The sequence below is a fragment of the Solanum lycopersicum genome, chromosome 3 (genome assembly GCF_036512215.1).
Source record: "Solanum lycopersicum chromosome 3, SLM_r2.1".
NCBI lineage: Eukaryota > Viridiplantae > Streptophyta > Magnoliopsida > Solanales > Solanaceae > Solanum > Solanum lycopersicum.
In genome coordinates this window covers 7,135,197-7,154,880 of record NC_090802.1, presented here as the reverse complement: position 1 = coordinate 7,154,880, position 19,684 = coordinate 7,135,197, and the positions used below count along the sequence as shown (strand labels likewise).

At 34.9% G+C, this 19,684-nt stretch overlaps 1 protein-coding gene across 8 annotated transcripts; it reads left to right on the top strand.

Annotated features, from left to right (window-relative positions):
* The first annotated feature begins 1,159 nt into the window (after nucleotides 1–1,159).
* Nucleotides 1,160–18,270, top strand: LOC101251755 (F-box/kelch-repeat protein At3g23880). 8 transcript variants are annotated; one of them, XM_069295489.1, is made up of 5 exons: nucleotides 1,160–1,363; nucleotides 2,825–2,902; nucleotides 3,281–7,476; nucleotides 11,138–11,215; nucleotides 17,896–18,270. In XM_069295489.1, exons 3-5 carry the CDS (start codon nucleotides 6,241–6,243, stop codon nucleotides 17,950–17,952), a joined length of 1,371 nt encoding a protein of 456 aa, XP_069151590.1. In that variant the 5' UTR covers nucleotides 1,160–1,363; nucleotides 2,825–2,902; nucleotides 3,281–6,240; the 3' UTR covers nucleotides 17,953–18,270. The 8 variants fall into 8 exon arrangements, 7 of the variants coding, with proteins under 7 accessions (XP_069151590.1, XP_025885602.1, XP_010317720.1 ...); XR_003245893.2 differs by lacking the exons at nucleotides 1,160–1,363; nucleotides 2,825–2,902; nucleotides 17,896–18,270 and adding exons at nucleotides 17,426–17,461; nucleotides 17,576–17,710 and having other exon boundaries at nucleotides 6,095–7,476; nucleotides 11,138–11,268; XM_026029817.2 differs by lacking the exons at nucleotides 1,160–1,363; nucleotides 2,825–2,902 and adding an exon at nucleotides 17,426–17,461 and having other exon boundaries at nucleotides 6,095–7,476.
* The last annotated feature ends 1,414 nt before the right edge of the window (nucleotides 18,271–19,684 follow it).

Below are 19,684 nucleotides of genomic sequence, written 5' to 3'. Positions count from 1 at the left end.
TTTTTTATTGTCCAAGTATATGTCATATGTATATCTCTAGCTTTCAAACAACTTCATAGAATCTCCTCAAAAGGCTTATGACAAAGCTCCTATGAAGGTTATACGGAGATGCTTCAAGGTTAAAAGATATACAAAGGACATATACTAAGGTGATAAGAAACATGTATGATGGAGTCGAATAACAATATTAAAAAAAACTTATAGCACTTTTCAATTGTGATGGGACCAGAATTCATAGATGCAACATTCAAAATGTGGTGTTATGGTGTATTTTACTTGTGAATGATAATATTTGTGATGGAGCTAACTCTAGAGGTTTGGAGACATCCTAAAGTCGTCTAAATGGTTGAGGTTGAATGGAACTTGGATATGAATTGAAAATTCAGTGACATAATATATGAGGTTGACATGAAAGTGAAAGTTGATATACATGTCTATCATTAGAAAAGAGGCCTCAAATATATTGGAGATTATTAAAGTAAATGAAAATGTCACTTACCGTATCGGTGCAACTGAATGAAATAGTGGCCTGCATCTAAAGTCTCGTGTGATAAAAATGTGTCACAAAAACTTAAATATAGATATAAAATGGTGATTCAATCGTGTTATATGAAGCGGAGTGTTATCAAATTCAAAAACTCTCACGTTAAAAAGATGAAGGTGGCAAAACGAGAATTTTGTGATAGATATGTCGACATACTAAGAGAAATAAAATTATAAATGAAGATATTTAAAATAAGGTAAAAGTGACCTTGAAAGAGAATAAGCTGCTAAAATGAAACTGCGATGATTCAAATAGTGAAAATCTTCTACTACTAATGAAAAATAATATATTAATTCAAAACAATCTGTTTTCTATTTGCATTTTCATCATATAATCCATAAATTTTTCTTTTCAAACGAGTAACTCAGAAAAATTATTTTCAAAATAATATGTGTAAATTACATAAATTTCACCGTTTTAATATGAATTACAATCTATTCCTAATAAGTTTCTAATTAAATTAATTTCTTAAAAATTAAAAAATCAAATCGAATACACGATATGTAGCTCAAATACATTAAATACTAATATTTTTATTTTTGTTAAAATTACAATACATTAATAAGTTTTTTTTTTTTTTTTTTTAAAAACCTCTCATCAACCTCCAAACAGGATAGTTCACAAATAAACAAAACCTTACTCACTAACCTTTTCATGGCAACATCATCATCAAAGAGTGCAATTTTTGTCCTATGGAATCCAAAAAAGAAAGCGAATCAACGCCCAAAATGGATGAAACCCACAAACCATTCTCAATTTTTATCAACTTCAGTGCAAGAATCTTGAAGAATTACTGGTGAAATCCTTGCTGCAGCTCAGGTGTGTTTTCAAAATTTTGTCTTGCTTTAATCTGTAGTCAACAATTTATTAAGTACCATCTTAGCTTATTAGGTAAAAACGCGGACTATAGCCACCATAAGCTTATGTTGAGTTGTTAAAAGAACAATCTTTTGCGTTGTTCTGTTAGGTATTTACTTTGTGGGTCTGTTATTAACAAATCTTTAGAGATTGTGGGTTATTCAATGGATTGATTCGTCTTGCCGATGGGGCAAAAGAATTGTTTTATCGAACCCCAACCATTATAAGTAAAAGAAATTGCCTTATTCTAGACCTAGGTTGAAGAATACCACGTTTCGTAAGTGGTTTTGGATTTGGTGAGTTAAGTGATGATTATAAGGTTGTATATATACACAAACTAGTCTCTCGGCTTATGCATTGCACGTGGTTATCAAGTCATGTAGTCAAAATGATTGGACATTGCTTTGATGTTGGATTCTAACTATTTTTGTAAAATAATGTTTTTGTGAATGGTCAATGTTGATTGTTGAATTGTGACTTGTGACTTGTTTGTTGAAGTTAAGATAACCGGATATCTTCTGAACCTATCTCCACATGAAGAATGAGATTTTAATAGGGTCTGTAAGATAAATAATTCTTTTCATTCTCTTTACTGCATTGTACAAGTTCAGCCCTTGCATTAGAGATCTCCTTGCTAGAAAAATTAAATTTTGATTCCAAGACCATATTAAGCACAAATATCTATCCGTTAAATGCATCATATGAACATCAGCTACATTCTAGCTTTTAGTTGTTCTACTCTAGGATCGGAACAGGTATTAGGTCCTATTATGATATGAACTTTTATGGTAGAGAAGCTAATCCTTGATCTCCAAGTTTCGAAGTATGTGGTTGGTCCCAAGGATTGACCATAGACGGATTTCTTGATCATTACAAGATAATGATATGAACTTATGATGTATGTTGAGGCTTAAACATGATCTGCATCATCTAAAAAACAAAAAAAAAATAGGTTATTGCTGATTTTCCTAGGCACTTTCAGATGCACTCAAGGGTGTGGTCTAGAGGTCAATGAAATGGATTGAGAACTATAAGGTATTAGGTTCAAATCCTACCAAGGAAAAAGCCACTTGCCTGCTGGTGCTTGTGCCGGTGGGATGTAACCATAAACAGTGAAATTAGTTGAGGTGCGCACAAGCTGGCTGGACTCCATGGTTTTAAAGAAATGAAAGAAAGATTGGCAAATAGGAAAGGTTCACTTGAGATAAATAAAATTTTCCATGGTTCACTTGTATTTCTGCTATGGTTCTTGGACCACAATTGAAGTAGAAGAAGATAATGTCAATTAGACTATTTTAACTTTTCTTTATACTTATTCTGGCTGTTTTACTACTGTTTTTAGTTGTGGATGTGTCATATATTCTTCTTGTGGTATGGTACTTATTGATTGTCTCGTTTTGTTTTCTTTTCTCTTAATGGCAGGTGCCAGATGTAGGAAGTGTCACTCCTTCACCTATTGGGTCAAGAAGATCATCAGACTATCATAACAATGAAGATCAAGTGAGTGCCAATTAATAGTCATTGTTCGAAATAAAGATGATTTTATTTGGATATTCTTGTTGAACAAATGTTTGAAACCTTTTTATATTTGATGAAGGTTCTATACAGTAATATTTTGCTATTTCATGAAGCTAATATACCATTAGGCTGAGTGTCTAGTGACTAATTTTATCATTCAAAATCAAAGCTATCACTTACATCATGGATGAAATAAGAACTGGCCAAAAGTAAATAGGCTACTTCCATCCTTAATTATAACATGGAAAACAATGGAATAACATGATGCTAAGATTTAAAAAAAAACTGAAAAATGTACTAACTAAGCAGAATGAATTGTTAGTATGAATCCTTCAACTCTCATATTTGAAATGCTTGCAGGCAGTACTCCTGAAGCAATAAGTGTGATGTTAGAAGTAAGTGTGCTATGGTTTTTTTCCACATCATCAATAGGTAAATTGAACTTCCATGCCCTCCACATGCATTATGAGATATTAATAGGAAAATCCTTCTCCATAATGAACTTATAGATCTCCTTCTATTTCATCTCTATGCATTATGTACTCTCATGCACCTTTTATTGTGTATTCTCTCGACATGTAGGTTTGGTTCTATTATTTTTTGATATTTATTCATTTAAAACCAAAATAAGTCAAATCTTACAACAACAACAACAACATACCTAGTGAAATCCTACTAGGTGGGGTCTGGGGAGGGTAGAGTGTGCGCATACCTCACCACTATCGTGGAGGTAGAGAGGTTGTTTCCGGAAGACGCTTAACTTTAGTACATCAAACCCAACTAAAAGAAGGAAAAGAACCATAACAAAACAAAATAGTGTGATAATCGCAACATAATAAACCACATATGACCATAACTACAAGGGTACGAGTAATACTGTGATAGGCACTAGTCACTACCAAGCCTAGAGATGCGTATCGATTGGTTCAGTTTTGAAGTTTATAGGTTTGACTTATTGGTTATTGGTTTGTAGAGATGTTAAATCGTTATAGAACTATTAATATATTGACTTATCGGTAATTGGTTTATCGGTTATTGATTGTTATTAATTCGGTTATCAGTTTAATCGTTAAGATTTGACATAAAAATAATCATTGAAAATCACTTAGAAACAAGGTGACAAACAAAATGAACCATGCACATGAGTTCATAAGTTACGTCTTGTTCAAAAGCAAACACTTTTAAATTGTAAAATAACCAAGAGTTTGAGACAATAAAAAATAAAAATAGAAACCAAACTCTAAGTCAAGGATTTTATATACAAAATAGTATAAATATAATTATTTAATTATTATCGGGTTATCGGTTGACCCGATAAGAAAAAACCTCAAATTGTTAAGAACCGATAACCCGATAAGGAAAAAATATTAAAACTGTTATCAAAACCACGAAGCTCATTATTGATAAACTAATAACTTTTTTTTTCAGTTCGGATTATCGGTTTGGGTTCGATTTTGAACAACCCTAACCAAGCCTACTAACCTTCTACCCTGATACGCGACCTCTGTTCCTTCCAATCTAGTGTTGTCTTTGGTATCACCTACTCTCAATTCTTTTTTGGCCTACCTCTACCCCTCCGTAAACCCCAACACCCAACCTCTCGCACCTCCTCACTAGGGGATTTAGCACACCTTCTCTCACATGCCCAAACCATTTCAGTCTCACTTTCTTCATCTTGTCTGGCATAAAGGCTACTCCGACATTCTCCCAAATAACCTCATTCCTAATTGTGTCATTTCTAGTATGCCCATATAGCCGTCTCTACATCTTCAATCTCCCCAAAGTGCATCTCCCCCAAATGCATCTTCTGTACATGTGAATTCTTGGATGACTAACACTCCACCCAAAAACAAGGGCGGTCTAACCACCACTTTGTAGAGATTACTAATAAGTTTATGTGGTACCTTCATTAACATACAAGACTCTAGAGGCAAGCCTCCATTTCATCCATGCCGCGCCAATGCATTGTGTGACATCATGGTTGATGTCCCCACTATCCTGGATTGCGCATCCAAAATACTTAAAACTTTCTCTTTTGGGAATACTCTGTATGACAAGCCTCACTTCCATGACCGCTTCATCCAATGCAACACTACAATAAGTCAAATGTTACCGCAATTTTAAATTGAAATACTAAATCAAATGGAAATCAATTTTTTCAAGTCGACTTCGTTTGATTTGGTGCAATTTTCTGATTTTCCTTTAACACCTTACACCCCTATGTGAAGTTATATTACATGACAATAATCACTCTTATTTATTTTTTTAAAGTAAACCTCATTATCGAAGTAAATTGACCTTTCATAATTTATTTAACAGAAGTCCCTCTCATCTATATATAGAAAAATATTTATTTGAAGATAATTGGTTTTACAAGAAAAGGTTCTGAGCGACTCAATGAGGAAGAACTCCTGTTATGACTTCCACACCAAGAAGAATAGAATAGAGCAAGGTTTCTAAACCACTACAAAAGAAAGTTGAAATTCGCTAAGAAGTTTGTTACTAATCCGTCATTAAATTTCTCGTAGCTAAAATAAACTTTTGATAATCCGTCGCTGATCTACAATGCATTTGTTGTACAACTACAAAATTGGTCTGTAGCTAATTATTTTTAAAATAGTGATGTAGTACAAGCGGTAAACGTAGATAGGTTGAACTATTGGTTTGGTGAAACAAATGAATGGACCGAAAGTTTTAACCACAAAATGAGAACATTGAGCCGAGACAAGCTCAAGGCCCCATTAATTAGGAAAACTTTTGTGAGAAGAGCGATATACAGTGTGAATCTATTTCATGTCCTATTACAAAGATAAGAAAAAGGAAGAGCGGAAAGAACAATGAATATTTAACTTGATTAGCAACCAAAATAAAGCATTTTAATAAAATAGTAATATTCTTTTTATTACTTAATTTGCACTTCTAAGAGAATATCGCTACACATTATAGAACCCTAGATATTCAATTCCATCCTCTTTCACCGCCGCCAACCTCTCTTTCCTCTTCATCATAGTTCATCATTATCTCTCCCTTCACCATCTCCAATTTTGAAGATCTATAGTAGTTTTTTTGTCATGAAACTCAACCAGGCCTTACCAAATCTTTATGGCTTTTGGGTTCATCACGAAATTGGAAAAGTAATATAGGACAGAGGGAGTACAAAAGAAAACACAAAAGAACTATTGAGAGAATTTTTCTCTAAAAGGAATGATGAATTAGGTAATCGACCATAAAACTCACAAGTCACAAATACCCAAAACCTTGTACTAACCTTTTACATAGCAAAATCAAATTTCAAAGATTGCAAAATTTTCCACCCTCAAATGGAATCCAAGGGAGATGAAGCCTCCCATCAACCCTCAAATCGGATCAAACCCACAAGCCATTCACAATTTTCAGTAACTTCAATGCAAGATGCTTCTAGCTTGGCGATTCCCACCCTTCTACCGGAACTCATAACTGAAATTCTCTTAAGGTTACCAGTGAAATCCCTCCTTCAATTTAAGTGTGTTTCAAAATCTTGGCTTGCTCTAATCTCTAGTCAAGATTTTATCAAGACCCATCTTAGTTTATCAGCAAAAAACGAGGACTACAACCACCATAAGCTCATGTGGAGAAGTTGCTCCAATTTTAAGGTTTGTTCGATTAGGTCTTTACTTTGTGGATCTGTTGTTGAGGCATCTGACTTGGAATATCCCTACAAATCTTTCAACATTGTGGGTTCAGCCAATGGGTTGATTTGCCTTACCGATGGGGCATACGAGTTAATTCTGTGGAACCCAACAATTAGTAAGTACAAGAAATTGCCTGCTTCTAGACCTAGGTTGAAGAATACCAACATTTTCACATATGGTTTTGGATTTGATGAGTGCCATGATGATTATAAGGTTTTAGGTATATTTGGTAGGTATAAAAATGGGCTTTTGGAGGACACCCAGGTCAACATATATAGTCTAAGCAGTGATTCTTGGAGAAGTAAGGATGATTTTCCAGGTGGGTTGCAACTTCTTCAATCAGGTACATTTGTAAATGGGAAGCTTTATTGGGCTACTATTAGTGGTCTTAATTTGAACAATGGTATGGGGACTAGGGGCATCATTTCTGTTGATATGGCTGATGAGAATTGGGAAAAGGTAGAGCAACCTTCTTGTGTAGGAGAGGATTTTGGTTTGAGGCTAGGAGTATTGGGTAATTATCTTTCTATACTCTGTAATTCTCATTCTCACGTAAATTTATGGGTTATGAAGAAGTATGGGGTTAAAGAGTCTTGGGCAAAAATGTATACCATCAAACGTCCCATCCCTGGAAAATATGTGGTTACCACTCCGTTTTGCATGTCAAATAAAGGTGAAATTCTGGTTGTGTTTGGATCAACTTCGGCCATATACAATACAAAGGATGACACAATAAAATATGCAGAGATTACTAACTTTGGTTCCTGTATGAAGAGTGCTTTCTACATTGAAAGCCTTGTTTGTCCCATTTCACACCCAAAAAAACAAACAGCCGAGGATACAGTAAGAATGGAGGCTGCAAAGACTCAGATGAATGACGATTATGTAAGTAATGAATTTAAGATTCCACGTCAAGCATTTCTCACAAGTGCTTCTCAATTCTGTTTCTTTTGTAAAATATACAAAAATACATTGCATATTTATGGCACCATATCTGCTTCGAGATCTTCCATGTCCTTTTCCTTTTGGCGTATTTCCATTAAACAACTTTTTGCGTGAACATTTGTCTAGTTGTAGAGTTTGGTATCGTCAACACTCAAAATAAATGGCCTTGGAAATCGTTTCTCTTTGGATGCAGTGTTTTAAGTGGATGTGTCGTGCCTCTAGACCAATTAAGAATGAGAGCTGATGTCTGATGTCTGATGTAGTATCTTACTTTTGTTGTTTTCCTTGTTTCTATAGCTTACTATCTATAAATCATCCCTGTTTTTCATCACTTTAGTTATTTGACCAATCATTGGCCAAAACTTCTTTCAGTTTAGCAGTAACATTGACTTGCAAAACTGGTTCGAATGAGAAAGTGATCGAGAAAATATGCTGATCTGATCATGAGACTGGGAAAGGAGTACCAGTAAACGCAGGATATTATAGGAGAAATATATTTGAGTATGGAACTTTCTGTAATAGGTCCCTCTACAGTAGAGCACATGAAAGTGAAGGATCTTTCATCTTTCTTATCTGAAACTAGAAGGTTCCAAGTCAAACAGTAATGAGGTCTTTTGTTTGAAGACTAAATCATAGATGCTTCCTTCCCACCTTCTCCTTCCTGGTGTATCGATAGGGATTTTAATCTCGTGAGAGGCAGTTATTTAATCTTGTTCCTTAATAGTAATGACTTGTATCTAAGTTGTATTTTATAGAATCCACACATATTCTGATTGATCTTTGAGAATATTAATAGTTCAAAAGGAACAAGGTGCAATTGTCATATGTAGCCTAGTAGACCAACCTGTTTAATGCGATTAAATTGAAACTCTAGTTTGTTAATGGTATCAAAAATATTATTTTGATCAAAGGTAAAAGCTTTCATTGATAATAACAAGGACAACTTGGCCGTATACAAGTGAGTGTGATAAATCAAAAAGTGGAGAAACGTTCAAAATATGGTTCTCCAAAAGACACTCACTCCTCTATACGGACATGAACTACATGGGTGCTCCAAATGAAAATGGTTCTCCTATATCTCTCTTTCCAAATGACTCATATCAAAGCAAAAGGAGTAGTATTTCAAGCTTTTTGCCTTCTTCTCCTAACTCCACTCTTCCAGCCGAGAAGCAACTCCTTAATGGTTCTTGGCATAACCCAAGAAACTCCAAACCATTTAAAGATATATTCCCATAAAGTCGTGGCTTAATTGCAATGTAACAGAATATGGTCCACCTCCTCACCTGCTCCTTACAAAGGAAACACCACCTCAAGCAAACAACCTTTCTTTTCCTAAGATTCTCCGCTGTTAGAATCACTCCTCTAGTAGCTAACACCTTCCTTGGGACTCAGCACCTTGGGTATCCAGATCGAGACAAAGGGAAAACTATCCTCTGCCCTATTTTTCATTCCCCAACTCTAAACTCAAAGCATTGGGTCTGTTGACTGGCTCACGTTGCTTTTTAAGTAAACCTAGCTATCTCTGAAACTCGGTCACTTCCCAATCGCAGAAAGTCCTCCTAAAGCTCAAATTCCATACAGTCCTCGTCCCCGTCCCCGTGCATCCTAACTTGCTGAACAGACAATTTCCAGTGGCAGGAGGCTCTATACAATAACGAAAATTCATCCTTGAGCACCAAACTTGCACGCCCTTTTTCCCTCAAAAACTTACCATATTCTCTTCCCGAACTTTGAAGGCAATGTTATCATTAAAAACATCCCACCCTTCATGATATTCCTCCACACACTTAACCCGGAAGGCATTGTGATCACATTTGTTGTTCATCCCCCTCCCATCTCTCCATATTTATCTGCTATCATCCTTATCTATAAGGTTCCTCCCTCCATCGCAAATCTCCACAACCATTTACCCAGGAGTGCTTTGTCGAAGACCTACAAGTCCTTAACCCTTAGCAGCTCCATTATTTAGTAGATGTCATGGCTTACCAACAAACTAAGTGAAATTTCTTTTCAACCTTTTTAACTTCCCTATCACACCTGTAGGGGCGTTGAATATGGACATCCAAGTTTTGGCCATGACTTTATCAAGACCCTTTTTATGACGACACACATCTGGCCCTTCTTGGACCCTGTGTATAGTGGGAGCTTTAATACAGTGGGCTGCCCTTTACACCTAGTCTATGTCCAGTGCTCAGTAAGTCTACCAGGAAAACTTAACTATTTTCACGCTAAAAGTTCGGCAGAGTTTTCCCTATATGAGAGAAATTCATAAATGTAAACATTTAAGCACGTAGTAAACAAGAACCTAACATACTACAATACCAACCTATTAAGTCTCAGAGAAAATCAAATTGAGGATAAGTGAAAATGCCATTTTTAGGGTAAGTGAGGGATGTTTTTTGTTCGTTGTGACAGTGAAAGGGTGTTGTCTAAGTTTGGAATATAGTTAAGATTTTTAGCCAAAACCTCCATTTTAACCCTTTTCTCGTTAAAGAAAATAAGTGATACTAATGGTCTTCAATGGTATAATAGTTTGGAGCCTTGGGATATCATTTCTGTTGATATGGATGATGAGAAATGGGGAAAGGTTGGGTGATCTTCTTGTGTAGAAAGACATTTTAGTTTGTGGATAGGAGTGTTTGTAAATGATCTTTTTGGACTTTCTGATTACGCCCTAGCACTTGCATAGATGTGTGGATTATGAACGAGTACGAGGTTAAAGAATCTTGGGCTCATTTTGATATTAACATGCTTTGTAGGATGCATAATTTTCTCTTCTCCTCTTTATTCACATCGTTCAAGTTCAGCCCTTGCATTAAATTTGATTCGAGGCCAAATTAAGCACAAATATCTATATATTACGAGCAACATATGAGCAGTAACAACCGCCTAGATTCTAGCTGTTGTACTATAGGACCGGAATAAGTATTAGGTCCTATCATTGCAAAGATAAAACAAAATAAAAATAAAAATGAAAGGTCCTATTATGATATGAAATTATGGTAGAGAGGTGATCCTTAATCTCTAGGTTTCCAAGTATGTGGTTGGTCCCAAGAATTGGCCACAGATGGATTTCTTGATCAGAATGATCTGAACTTATGATACAGATTGAAGTTAAAACTTGATTTGAAAAACAAAAAATATGTTATTGTTGGTTTTCCCAGGCATTTTCATTTCAAAAGAAAGACTTTCACGTGCTCAAGGGTGTGGTCAAGTGGTTAATGAAGTGGATTGACAACCATGAGGCTTAGGTTCAAATTTCAGAGGAGGCAAGCCACTTACCTGGTGGTGCCTATGCTTGTGGGAGGTAGCATGTAAATTTTGAAACTAGTTGAGCTGCGCTCAACTTGGGTTGAACTTCATGGTAATCAAGAAAAAGAAAGAATTATTGGCAAATAGGAAGGGTTTACTTGAAATAAATAATTTTCCATGGTTTACTTGTAGTCTAGTACTTCTTCTACGGTTCTTGGAATGCAATTATCAGAAAAGAGAAGAAAATGTCTATGAGACTATTTGATTTTTCTTTTAGTTGTCCATGTGTCATATATTATTCTTGTGACAATTGTTGATTGTCTCATTCTTTTCTTTTCTTTTTTGGCAGGTACCAGATTTAGGAAGTGACGGTCCCTCACTAATTGGGTCAAGAAGATCATCAGATGATAGTAACAATGCAGATCGAGTGAGTGCTAGTTATCATTTCTAGGATCAACTATGATTTTGCTGAGTATTCTGGTTAGAGAACTCTTTCAAACTTTTATATTTTGATGATGTAAATTTGGAATAATTATGCAGATAACTCCATGAAACTCGAAAAGTTTGATTGGCAATGTGGTATTCTAAAGCATATCACGATTTCCTCAACAACAGATACAATGTTCTATGGAATATCACATATGTGTTCCAAGATGTTTTTAAGCACCAAGGAATCTATTTTCAGCTGCACTTCTATAATATCATTAGCCACTAAATAAACTAGGCTTCCTTGATTGCAACAACCACAATCTCAATCTTTGTAGATTGGTGAATCTTTATGCTTGAGCTAAGGGGTATCAAATAGACAAGTTGGGCTGAATTTGAGCAGATTAAAATAGGATGACTTAGAAAATAGGCAGGGCAATGACCCATCCAAAGTTACTTGGGCCGAAATGGGCTTAACAAATGGGTCATAACACAATCTGTCCAATGCTTATTAGTTTTTTTTTAAAAATAATTTGTTGAAGTATCAAATGTTTCCTTCATTATGGAAATATATAACATGTTTAACAAAAAAAACGTCTTTAATATATTTTGATAAGATTTTTCATGGGTGAATTTTAGGCTATATATCAACCTAGCTATTAAAAGGACTGAAATGAGCGGGTCAAAATGGGTTGAGTTCAATATTGACTTGCCCAAACTTGGACAGGTTGAGGCAGTCATGATTGCATGGATTGGTTTTATTGCCCTTGATTGAACATATGATCTTATTCCAGGATTGCTCTTTGACCCCAGTGGCATGCCTAGGTATATAGTTGGTAGCTCCCCTACTCTATGACCCAAGACTTCTGCCAAACTATCTGCCTCAGCCACCTAAATTATGGGATAAATGAAGCTCTTACCCCAGTTGATGTGTAATCCAGAGACTGCTTCAAAGATGATGAATATAACTCTTAGAATTAACATTTTCTCTCTCACTGCTTCACAAAAAATAAGAGTATCATCTGTGTATTGCAGATGAGTGATCTCCAAGCCATTTAGTGCTCTGTGTTCCACCTGGAAGCCCCTTAGCCAACCCTTTTTCACCTTTGCTGTCTGAATCAAGTCACTCAAGCCTTCCATGGCTATGATGAATAAGAAGGGTGACAGGGTGGTTTTCCTTGAAATTAATCCAAACACAAGCAACCTTTATTTTTCTCTTGCAAGACATCTGACAATGAAAATTGATGTCTATTAAGCTTTGGGTGGTTTTCCTTGAAATACTGACCGGCCAAAGAGCCACGGACGAGAGAAGATCAAGGAATGAACATAACTTTGTGGCATGAGAAAAACCATATCTTGCAGATAGGCATCATTTTGTCAGAGTGTAGATCCTCATCTCGGAGGTCACTTCTCATAGAAAAGAGCATTTAGGTCAACTGAGATTGTTGTTTTTCTGCCTTAGAATAAATGCAAAATCCAGACTTCAAATGAGTTAAGTTCTGGAAATGCTGATGCGTCTACCTTCAATGAATTAAGTTGGCCGCGCTCCTAGCGTTTAAATTAAAGATGTTGGTGTCAAATTTTAAATTAAGTTTGTGGGTTATGAAGGAGTATGGAGTTAAGGTGTCAAAGTCAGGTTATCCAGGATTTATCATGGTATTAGGGAATACCCTCAACCAAATATAGGATAGATTTAATCCCAAATTTTATGAGTTGACACCAACATCTTTAATTTAAACTCTAGGACTGGAGGCTAACTCATTGAAGGCAGAAGCATCAATATTTCCAGAACTTAACTCATTTGAGGTCTGGACTTTGCATTTTATTTAAGGCAGCAACAACAATCTCAGTAGACCTAAATGCTCCTTTCTTTGAGAATTTGCCTCCGAGACGAGGATCGATAATCTGACAAAAATGATGCCTATTTGCAAGATATGATTTTCCTCATGCCACTATGTTATGTTCACTCCTTGATCTTCTCTCGTCCATGGCTCTTCGGCCGGTCAGTATTTCAAGGAAACCACTTAAAGCTTTATAGACATCACTTTTCATTGTCAGATGTATTGCAAGAGAATAAAGGTTGCTTGTGTTTGGATCAAATTCAATAATATACAATCCAAAGGATGACACAATCAAATATGCAGAAATTACCAACTTTCATTCCTGTAGTGAGACTGAAGTCTACATTGATAACCTTGTTTGTCCCATTTTACACACAAAAAAAAGATTGCCAAGGATACAGTCAGAATGAAGGCTGCAAAAACTATAGATATCAGGTGACTGACGATCATGTAACTAATGAATTGCAAGATTCCACTTTATACATGTCTCACAAGTGCTTCTCAATTCACTTTCTTTCATAAATATTGAAAACATACATGGGATACTTAAGGGACATTGTTACACCATGTTTGCTTGGAGATGTGTTTCGTCCTTTTTCTTTTGGCTTATTTCCATGAAACAACTTTTTGCGTGAACATTTATTTGGTTGTAGAGTTAGTGTCTTCAACACTCGAAATAAATGGAATTGAAAATTGTTTCTTGAATCCATGAGCAATTCAAAGGAACCTCTACCTCCCAATACGGAATGATTTGGAATCATAACTGCTAGGGAAATTTCAGTGTGAAGGAAGCTTACAAAAAGTTCAACCCTTTCTCCTATCAGGCTACTGGCTGTGCCATGGAAACTCATCTAGAAAGTTTAAGTACCTCCTAAAGTGTCCTGCTTCACTTGGCTACCAGCAATGCAGGCTATTTTGAACAGGAAAACCTCATGAAAAGGGGTATCCAACTGCGTCCCGTGTGGAGAAGAGGCTGAAACAGTCAATCACCTCTTTCTTAACTGTAGGATCACTAATATTTTATGGAGCATTTCATCAATTTGAAGGGCCTACTTTGGGTGATGCCAAGAAATATTGTTCAGGCCCTGAAGATATGGAGTAGCTTTGTGCCTTTGCCTAATTTCTGGTCATAAAGAAAGATGGAAGATCATTCCCACATGCATCTGGTGGTCTGTGTGGAAAGAGAGGAACCTCAGATGCTTCCAGAACAAAAATAACAATATCCAGAAGATGATGAATTGCTTGGTTTTATTTAATTTTTGGTGTAAACAGGAGTATATGGAAGATCTAGAATCAGTAATGAATGCTTTAGAATTGTAAATTTTTTGCTATTTAGGATTGAAGATCTTCCTGATACTAACCTTTAATTGTAATTAGTAAACCTGTAACAAGTTGTGGCGGGTTTGAGTTTTAGAATATAAAACAAGAATGTTACCTTCTCAAAAAAATTGTTTCTCTTTAGAAGCAATGGTTTAAGTGGATGTGTCGCGCCTCAAGACAGTAATAAAGAGTGCTTTATTGTAGCTGAATCCTTCAATAACTTTAGGCATAACCCTTGCTAAGATTGTTGTTTGATCTCGGGTCTACGTTACTAATCAAAGGACAAAACTTCTTTTACTTTAGCAGTAACATTGACTTGCAAAATTTAATAACTATGCTGATCTTGTCATGAGACTGGAAAAGGGCACCAGTAAACAAGAGATTATAGGAGAAACATATTTGAGACTTTCTTTAATAGGATCCTGTTTACTGTAGTGATTGTTAGCATAGAATTCATTTATATAATCCTATTGAAATATGAATAGGTTTATACATCCTATTAGAATAGGAATAGGTTTATACAATCCTATTAGAATAGGAATATGTTTATACAATTCAATTAGAATAGGAATAAGAATACTAAATAGTATCCTACTTGATAAAGGATTGTATTCTATGGTCTATAAATAGGGTCTCATGTAATAATGTAGTCACAACAACAATTCAATAATATTCTTTTCCTATATTTCTCACATGGTATCAGAACCTCTACGATCTTGGTAAACAATCAAAGAGCTTCCGCTGTCGGCGGGCGGCTATTACTCATATGCCGCTCATCCAGCCAAGGATTATGTTAGCAAAAGTTGGGTCACTGTGTATCTTACTAGTGACTATTTTCCCATATCTAATTTTTGTAGCACCGTCCTATTATTCCGGCGACTGCTTTCTTATATCTATTTTGTGTAGCACCGTGCCACCAATACCGGTTACTACTTTTTCATATTTAATTTGTGTAACACGTGCTATCATTCCAGTGACTACTTTTTCATATTTAATTTGTGTAGCACCATGTCAATTCTTCTGGTGACTTATCTTTTTTTTTGCATATCTTATTTGCGTAGCACCGTTCATCTCTCCGGACTACTTTTCGTATTTAATATGCGTACTACCATGGGTTTTTTCCGAACTATTTTTTCATATCTGAGTTGCATAGCACCGTGTGTCTTTTCGGTGACTCCTCAGATTTGATTTGCATAGTTCCGTTCGTCTTTTCGGTGACTCCTCAAAATCTGATTTGTGTAGGGTTGTGCCATCATTCCAATCCTACCTATATAATTTCTCTTTTTCATTAGGGTCGTGCCATCATTTCGACTCTACCCATATTATTTCTCTTTTTCAATGGGGTCATTCCATCAATTCGAACTATCCTATTTAATTTCTATTTTCTAGTTGGGTAGTGACATCATTCTGACCCTACCTATATAATTTTATTTCTTAGATTGTGACCACTTTTAGCCATCAAACCTAATACTCCGGCATATGAGCATGTTTCAGCCAATTTTTCGGTGACGTTAAATATCGACTCATCTATTGATTCCAACGTGATTCATATACTTTACACTAGGTTTTGAGCACTTTGTTGCTCAGGAGGAGTTTAGTAGCCTTGTATGTCGATTATGTGAGTCACTCATAGTTTGAAGCAGTCTTTGCATGTATAGTTTGGGAAGTTCAACATTGAAATTTTATCTTTGTTTTTACTGACTGACATTATGCATCAAGTCCAGTATTTAATGAGAAGACAAACACATTGAGATTGACTGTCAATTTTGTGAAGTCGTCTGATCAACTTGTGAATATCTCACCAAGCCCCTCATTGTCCTCGTGTTAATTACATTTGTTACAAGCTAGGTACATGAATTGTATGCACTAGCTTGAGGGGGAGTGTTAGAATAGGAATAGTTTTATATAATCCAATTGAAATAGGAATAGGTTTATATAATCCTATTAGAATAGGAATAGGTTTATACAATCCTATTAGAATAGGAATAGGAATACTAAGTAGTATCCTACTTGATAAAGGATTGTATTTTGTGGTCTATAAATAGGGTCTCGTGTAATAATGTAGACACAACAACAATTCAATAATATTCTTTTCCTATATTTCTCACAGTGACCATGAAAGTGAAAATTTTGTCATCTTTGTTATCTGAAAAAAGAAGGTTCCTGGTTCCACTATAATGGGTTCTTGTATCTTGTTCCTTAATAGCGGTGAGTTGTATTGTATTTTTTTCCACAGATCCTCACATATTCTGGTCGGCCTTTGAAAATATTATAGTTAAAAAAAGAAAAAGTGCTATGGTCATGTTTCACCAAGCAGATGAAAGCCTCGTTTAATGCGGTTAAAGTGAAACTCTAGTTAGTAAATGGTATCAACTATAAACTATTTGTTGTGGCATTCTGAAAATTTAACTCAAAGAGTCTAGTCAATGTAGACAAGTATAGATGAGAAAAAAAAAAGTTAATTTGTACTCAAAATCAGTGATTTACTTATTGTTGTTGTATTTGTTGATTTGCATCCTACGTGAGACTTTACACTGGAGTATTTTTTTTATTCTTTGGTCTGTTACTGGTGTTTGTTGAGCTCTAAAGGGAATTCTTGGCTGATTCATTTGTGAAGTTGCTTCAGACATACATGGTTTATGGAATAAAAGATTTTGAGTGTTCTGTGGCACATGAAAATGTTTTCTTTGGCAGCCTAAGATATTACCCAACTATACCATGTTTTCCTGTGTTCCGACTCTCCAAAAATGTTGTGGCACTGCCCCACTCATTCTTATTTTTCCTGTGAGAAAGTTTTCTGTTTAATAAGAGCTCTCCCACTCCAGTTATTGCTTTCTTTTTGTTACTTTGAAAGTAGCTGCTTCAACTTCTTTAGCTTCAGCCACTCAAAATTTCGATGTTCTTTTTTATTTCGCAGCAATCTTCTAATCTCTTTTACTCTTGGACCAGAACAATTATTAGGTCCTATTATTATGATATAATATGAACTTATGGCAGTGAGCTGGTTCCATTCTCCCCTAGTTTTAAATGCTGTTGTTGGTCCCTGACAGGTTTCTCGGCCGTTTATCAAAAGGTGATGTGAACTTGTGAGTATTCCTAGGCATTTCAATTAAAAAGAAAAACCAACTTGCACCCAAGGGTGTGACCTAGTGGTCAATGAAGTGGATTGAAAACCATGAGGTCATAAGTTCTTATTTCAGGAGAGGCCAAAAACACTTACCTCGTGGTGTCTATGTTGGTGGGAGGTCGCAAGTAGATCATAAAGTTAAACGAGGTACCTGCAAGTTGGCCTGAACTCTCCATAAAAAGAGAAGAAAGATTGACAAATATGAAGACTTCACTTGAAAAAATAAAATTTTCCACGGTTCTCATGTATCTGTTTTGGTTCTTGGACTGCTATTGAAAAAAATACATTGTCAATGTATTCAACTCTTGGTTATTCCTATCCTTACTGTTCCATATGTCATATTATTCTTGTGATACTTGATTGTCTCATTTTTTCTTCTTTTCTTTTGGGCAGGTACCAGATTTAGAAAGTGGCAATCCCTCAATTGGTTCAAGAAGATCATCAGACTGATAGCAATGATGCAGATCGAGTGAGTGGCGTGCTAAGTTAGTAATCTTTCTTAGGAACAAATTTGATTCTGTTTTAGCATTCTGGTTGAACATATTGTTCTTTTAAACTTTGATATAGATCATGTGAATTTGGAGTTTATGCAAATTACTCCATCAAAACTTAAAAAGTTTGATTGACAATGTGGTTTGCTGAAGCATATCATGACCCTAAATATGTGTAGTTAACTGTTTTGGATATGTTTGTTGCCTGGGAACTGGTCTTATTATCCATTCCCCCCTCTTACATAATCAAGAGTTCTCCTGTTATAAGCTTTCATAATCTTTCTTGGGTGTCAGATGGATGGGTTGGATGGGTTGGACTAATTTCCACCTCGATTTTAAATTATTGTAACATGTCTAGTTATCGTCAAAATGATCTACTACTCTTGTAGAAAAACAATAACATATCCCGTGTAGTCCCTCTCTGATGTGGAATCTCACGAGGATAAAGAGTGTAGAAATTTAACATATACGTCATGGTTGTGGAGCTAGAAATGTTATTTTCAAAAGATCTTCGGCTTGTATTTGCCGCCACTTTGTGAAATAAAAGAAGAAAAAGGATCATATGAGCTTTAATAAACTATTTAGCGATGGATTATTATATATATTTATGTTATTTATATAAGCAATTTAACGATGAATTAGCAATAAAATTTATAATTAATTCTATATATATTTAATAGAGATTTCAACATTTACATTTCTTCTACTTTTTCCACCTTTCACAAGAAAATTATATGGGATATCTTTCCTTAATAAGAAATCAATATTTGATTTATAATATGATCTTTAAAAAATTCTTTGCACTACAAGAAAGGTATAAATATTTTTTTTAATTGATTTACATAGGAATTATCTCTTGGGATTTACCTAGAGAATTACTTGGAGATTTTATTCTTGCAATTTCATATAGGAAATAATTCTTGGAATTTTGTTACCTAGGGATATTCTTGTTGGGATTTCAGGCCATTAATTTTTTATTATAATACGAGTATCTGATTCATCAGGTGTAATCAGCAATATCCCTATTTCATATTCATTTTAATTTTAATTAGTCGGGTCATCAAAGTCAAATTTTCATATCCAAATTAGAAAATATTGAATGAAAAAGTGTCTACTTTTGAAATTTATACTTTCTATCTGAAGTCTAAACTCTCTCTATGTCCACAAGCACAACATTCTTATCCCTTCCACATAGTTTAGGAAAGTGACAAAAAAAAAAGAATAAAATTGTTAAAAGAAGATAAAGTGAATTGTTTATTTTTTAAGGTTTGAGTTTGAATTTAATCGTTTAATATTATCGAAATTTATATTGAAATCAATTTAAAGTTAAATTTGGATCGATTTTAAAGTAAAAACATATTGATGAAATTCCTACTCATGAAATTTTATGGCAAATTCCAACTGTTTGCGATGTTGTGTGGACATAATTTGATGATTTATCAAGATTTATGACGAGACAAATCTAGCTATTAATTCGAAATTACTCAGACTTTAGGGCCAACGATTCAAAAGTGATTAATAATTCAAAAAAAAATTAGGATAACAAAGTGATTCAACTTTGAATAATATAATATATTTGTTCCATAACATTATGTTTGTTTCAAATAATATTATGTTTGTCTGTTATAATATGATTTTTATTTGTTACTCGTCTTGGACTGAGAATAATTATTTGCAACATGAGATTAAAT

Coding starts and splice junctions, on each gene's coding strand:
- LOC101251755 (XM_069295489.1), top strand. CDS start 6,241: ATGGAATCCAAGGGAGATGAAGCCTCCCATCAACCCTCAAATCGGATC. Junction 7,477..11,137: donor CTCAGATGAATGACGATTAT/GTAAGTAATGAA, acceptor CTTTTTTGGCAG/GTACCAGATTTAGGAAGTGA. Junction 11,216..17,895: donor ATAGTAACAATGCAGATCGA/GTGAGTGCTAGT, acceptor TCTTTTGGGCAG/GTACCAGATTTAGAAAGTGG.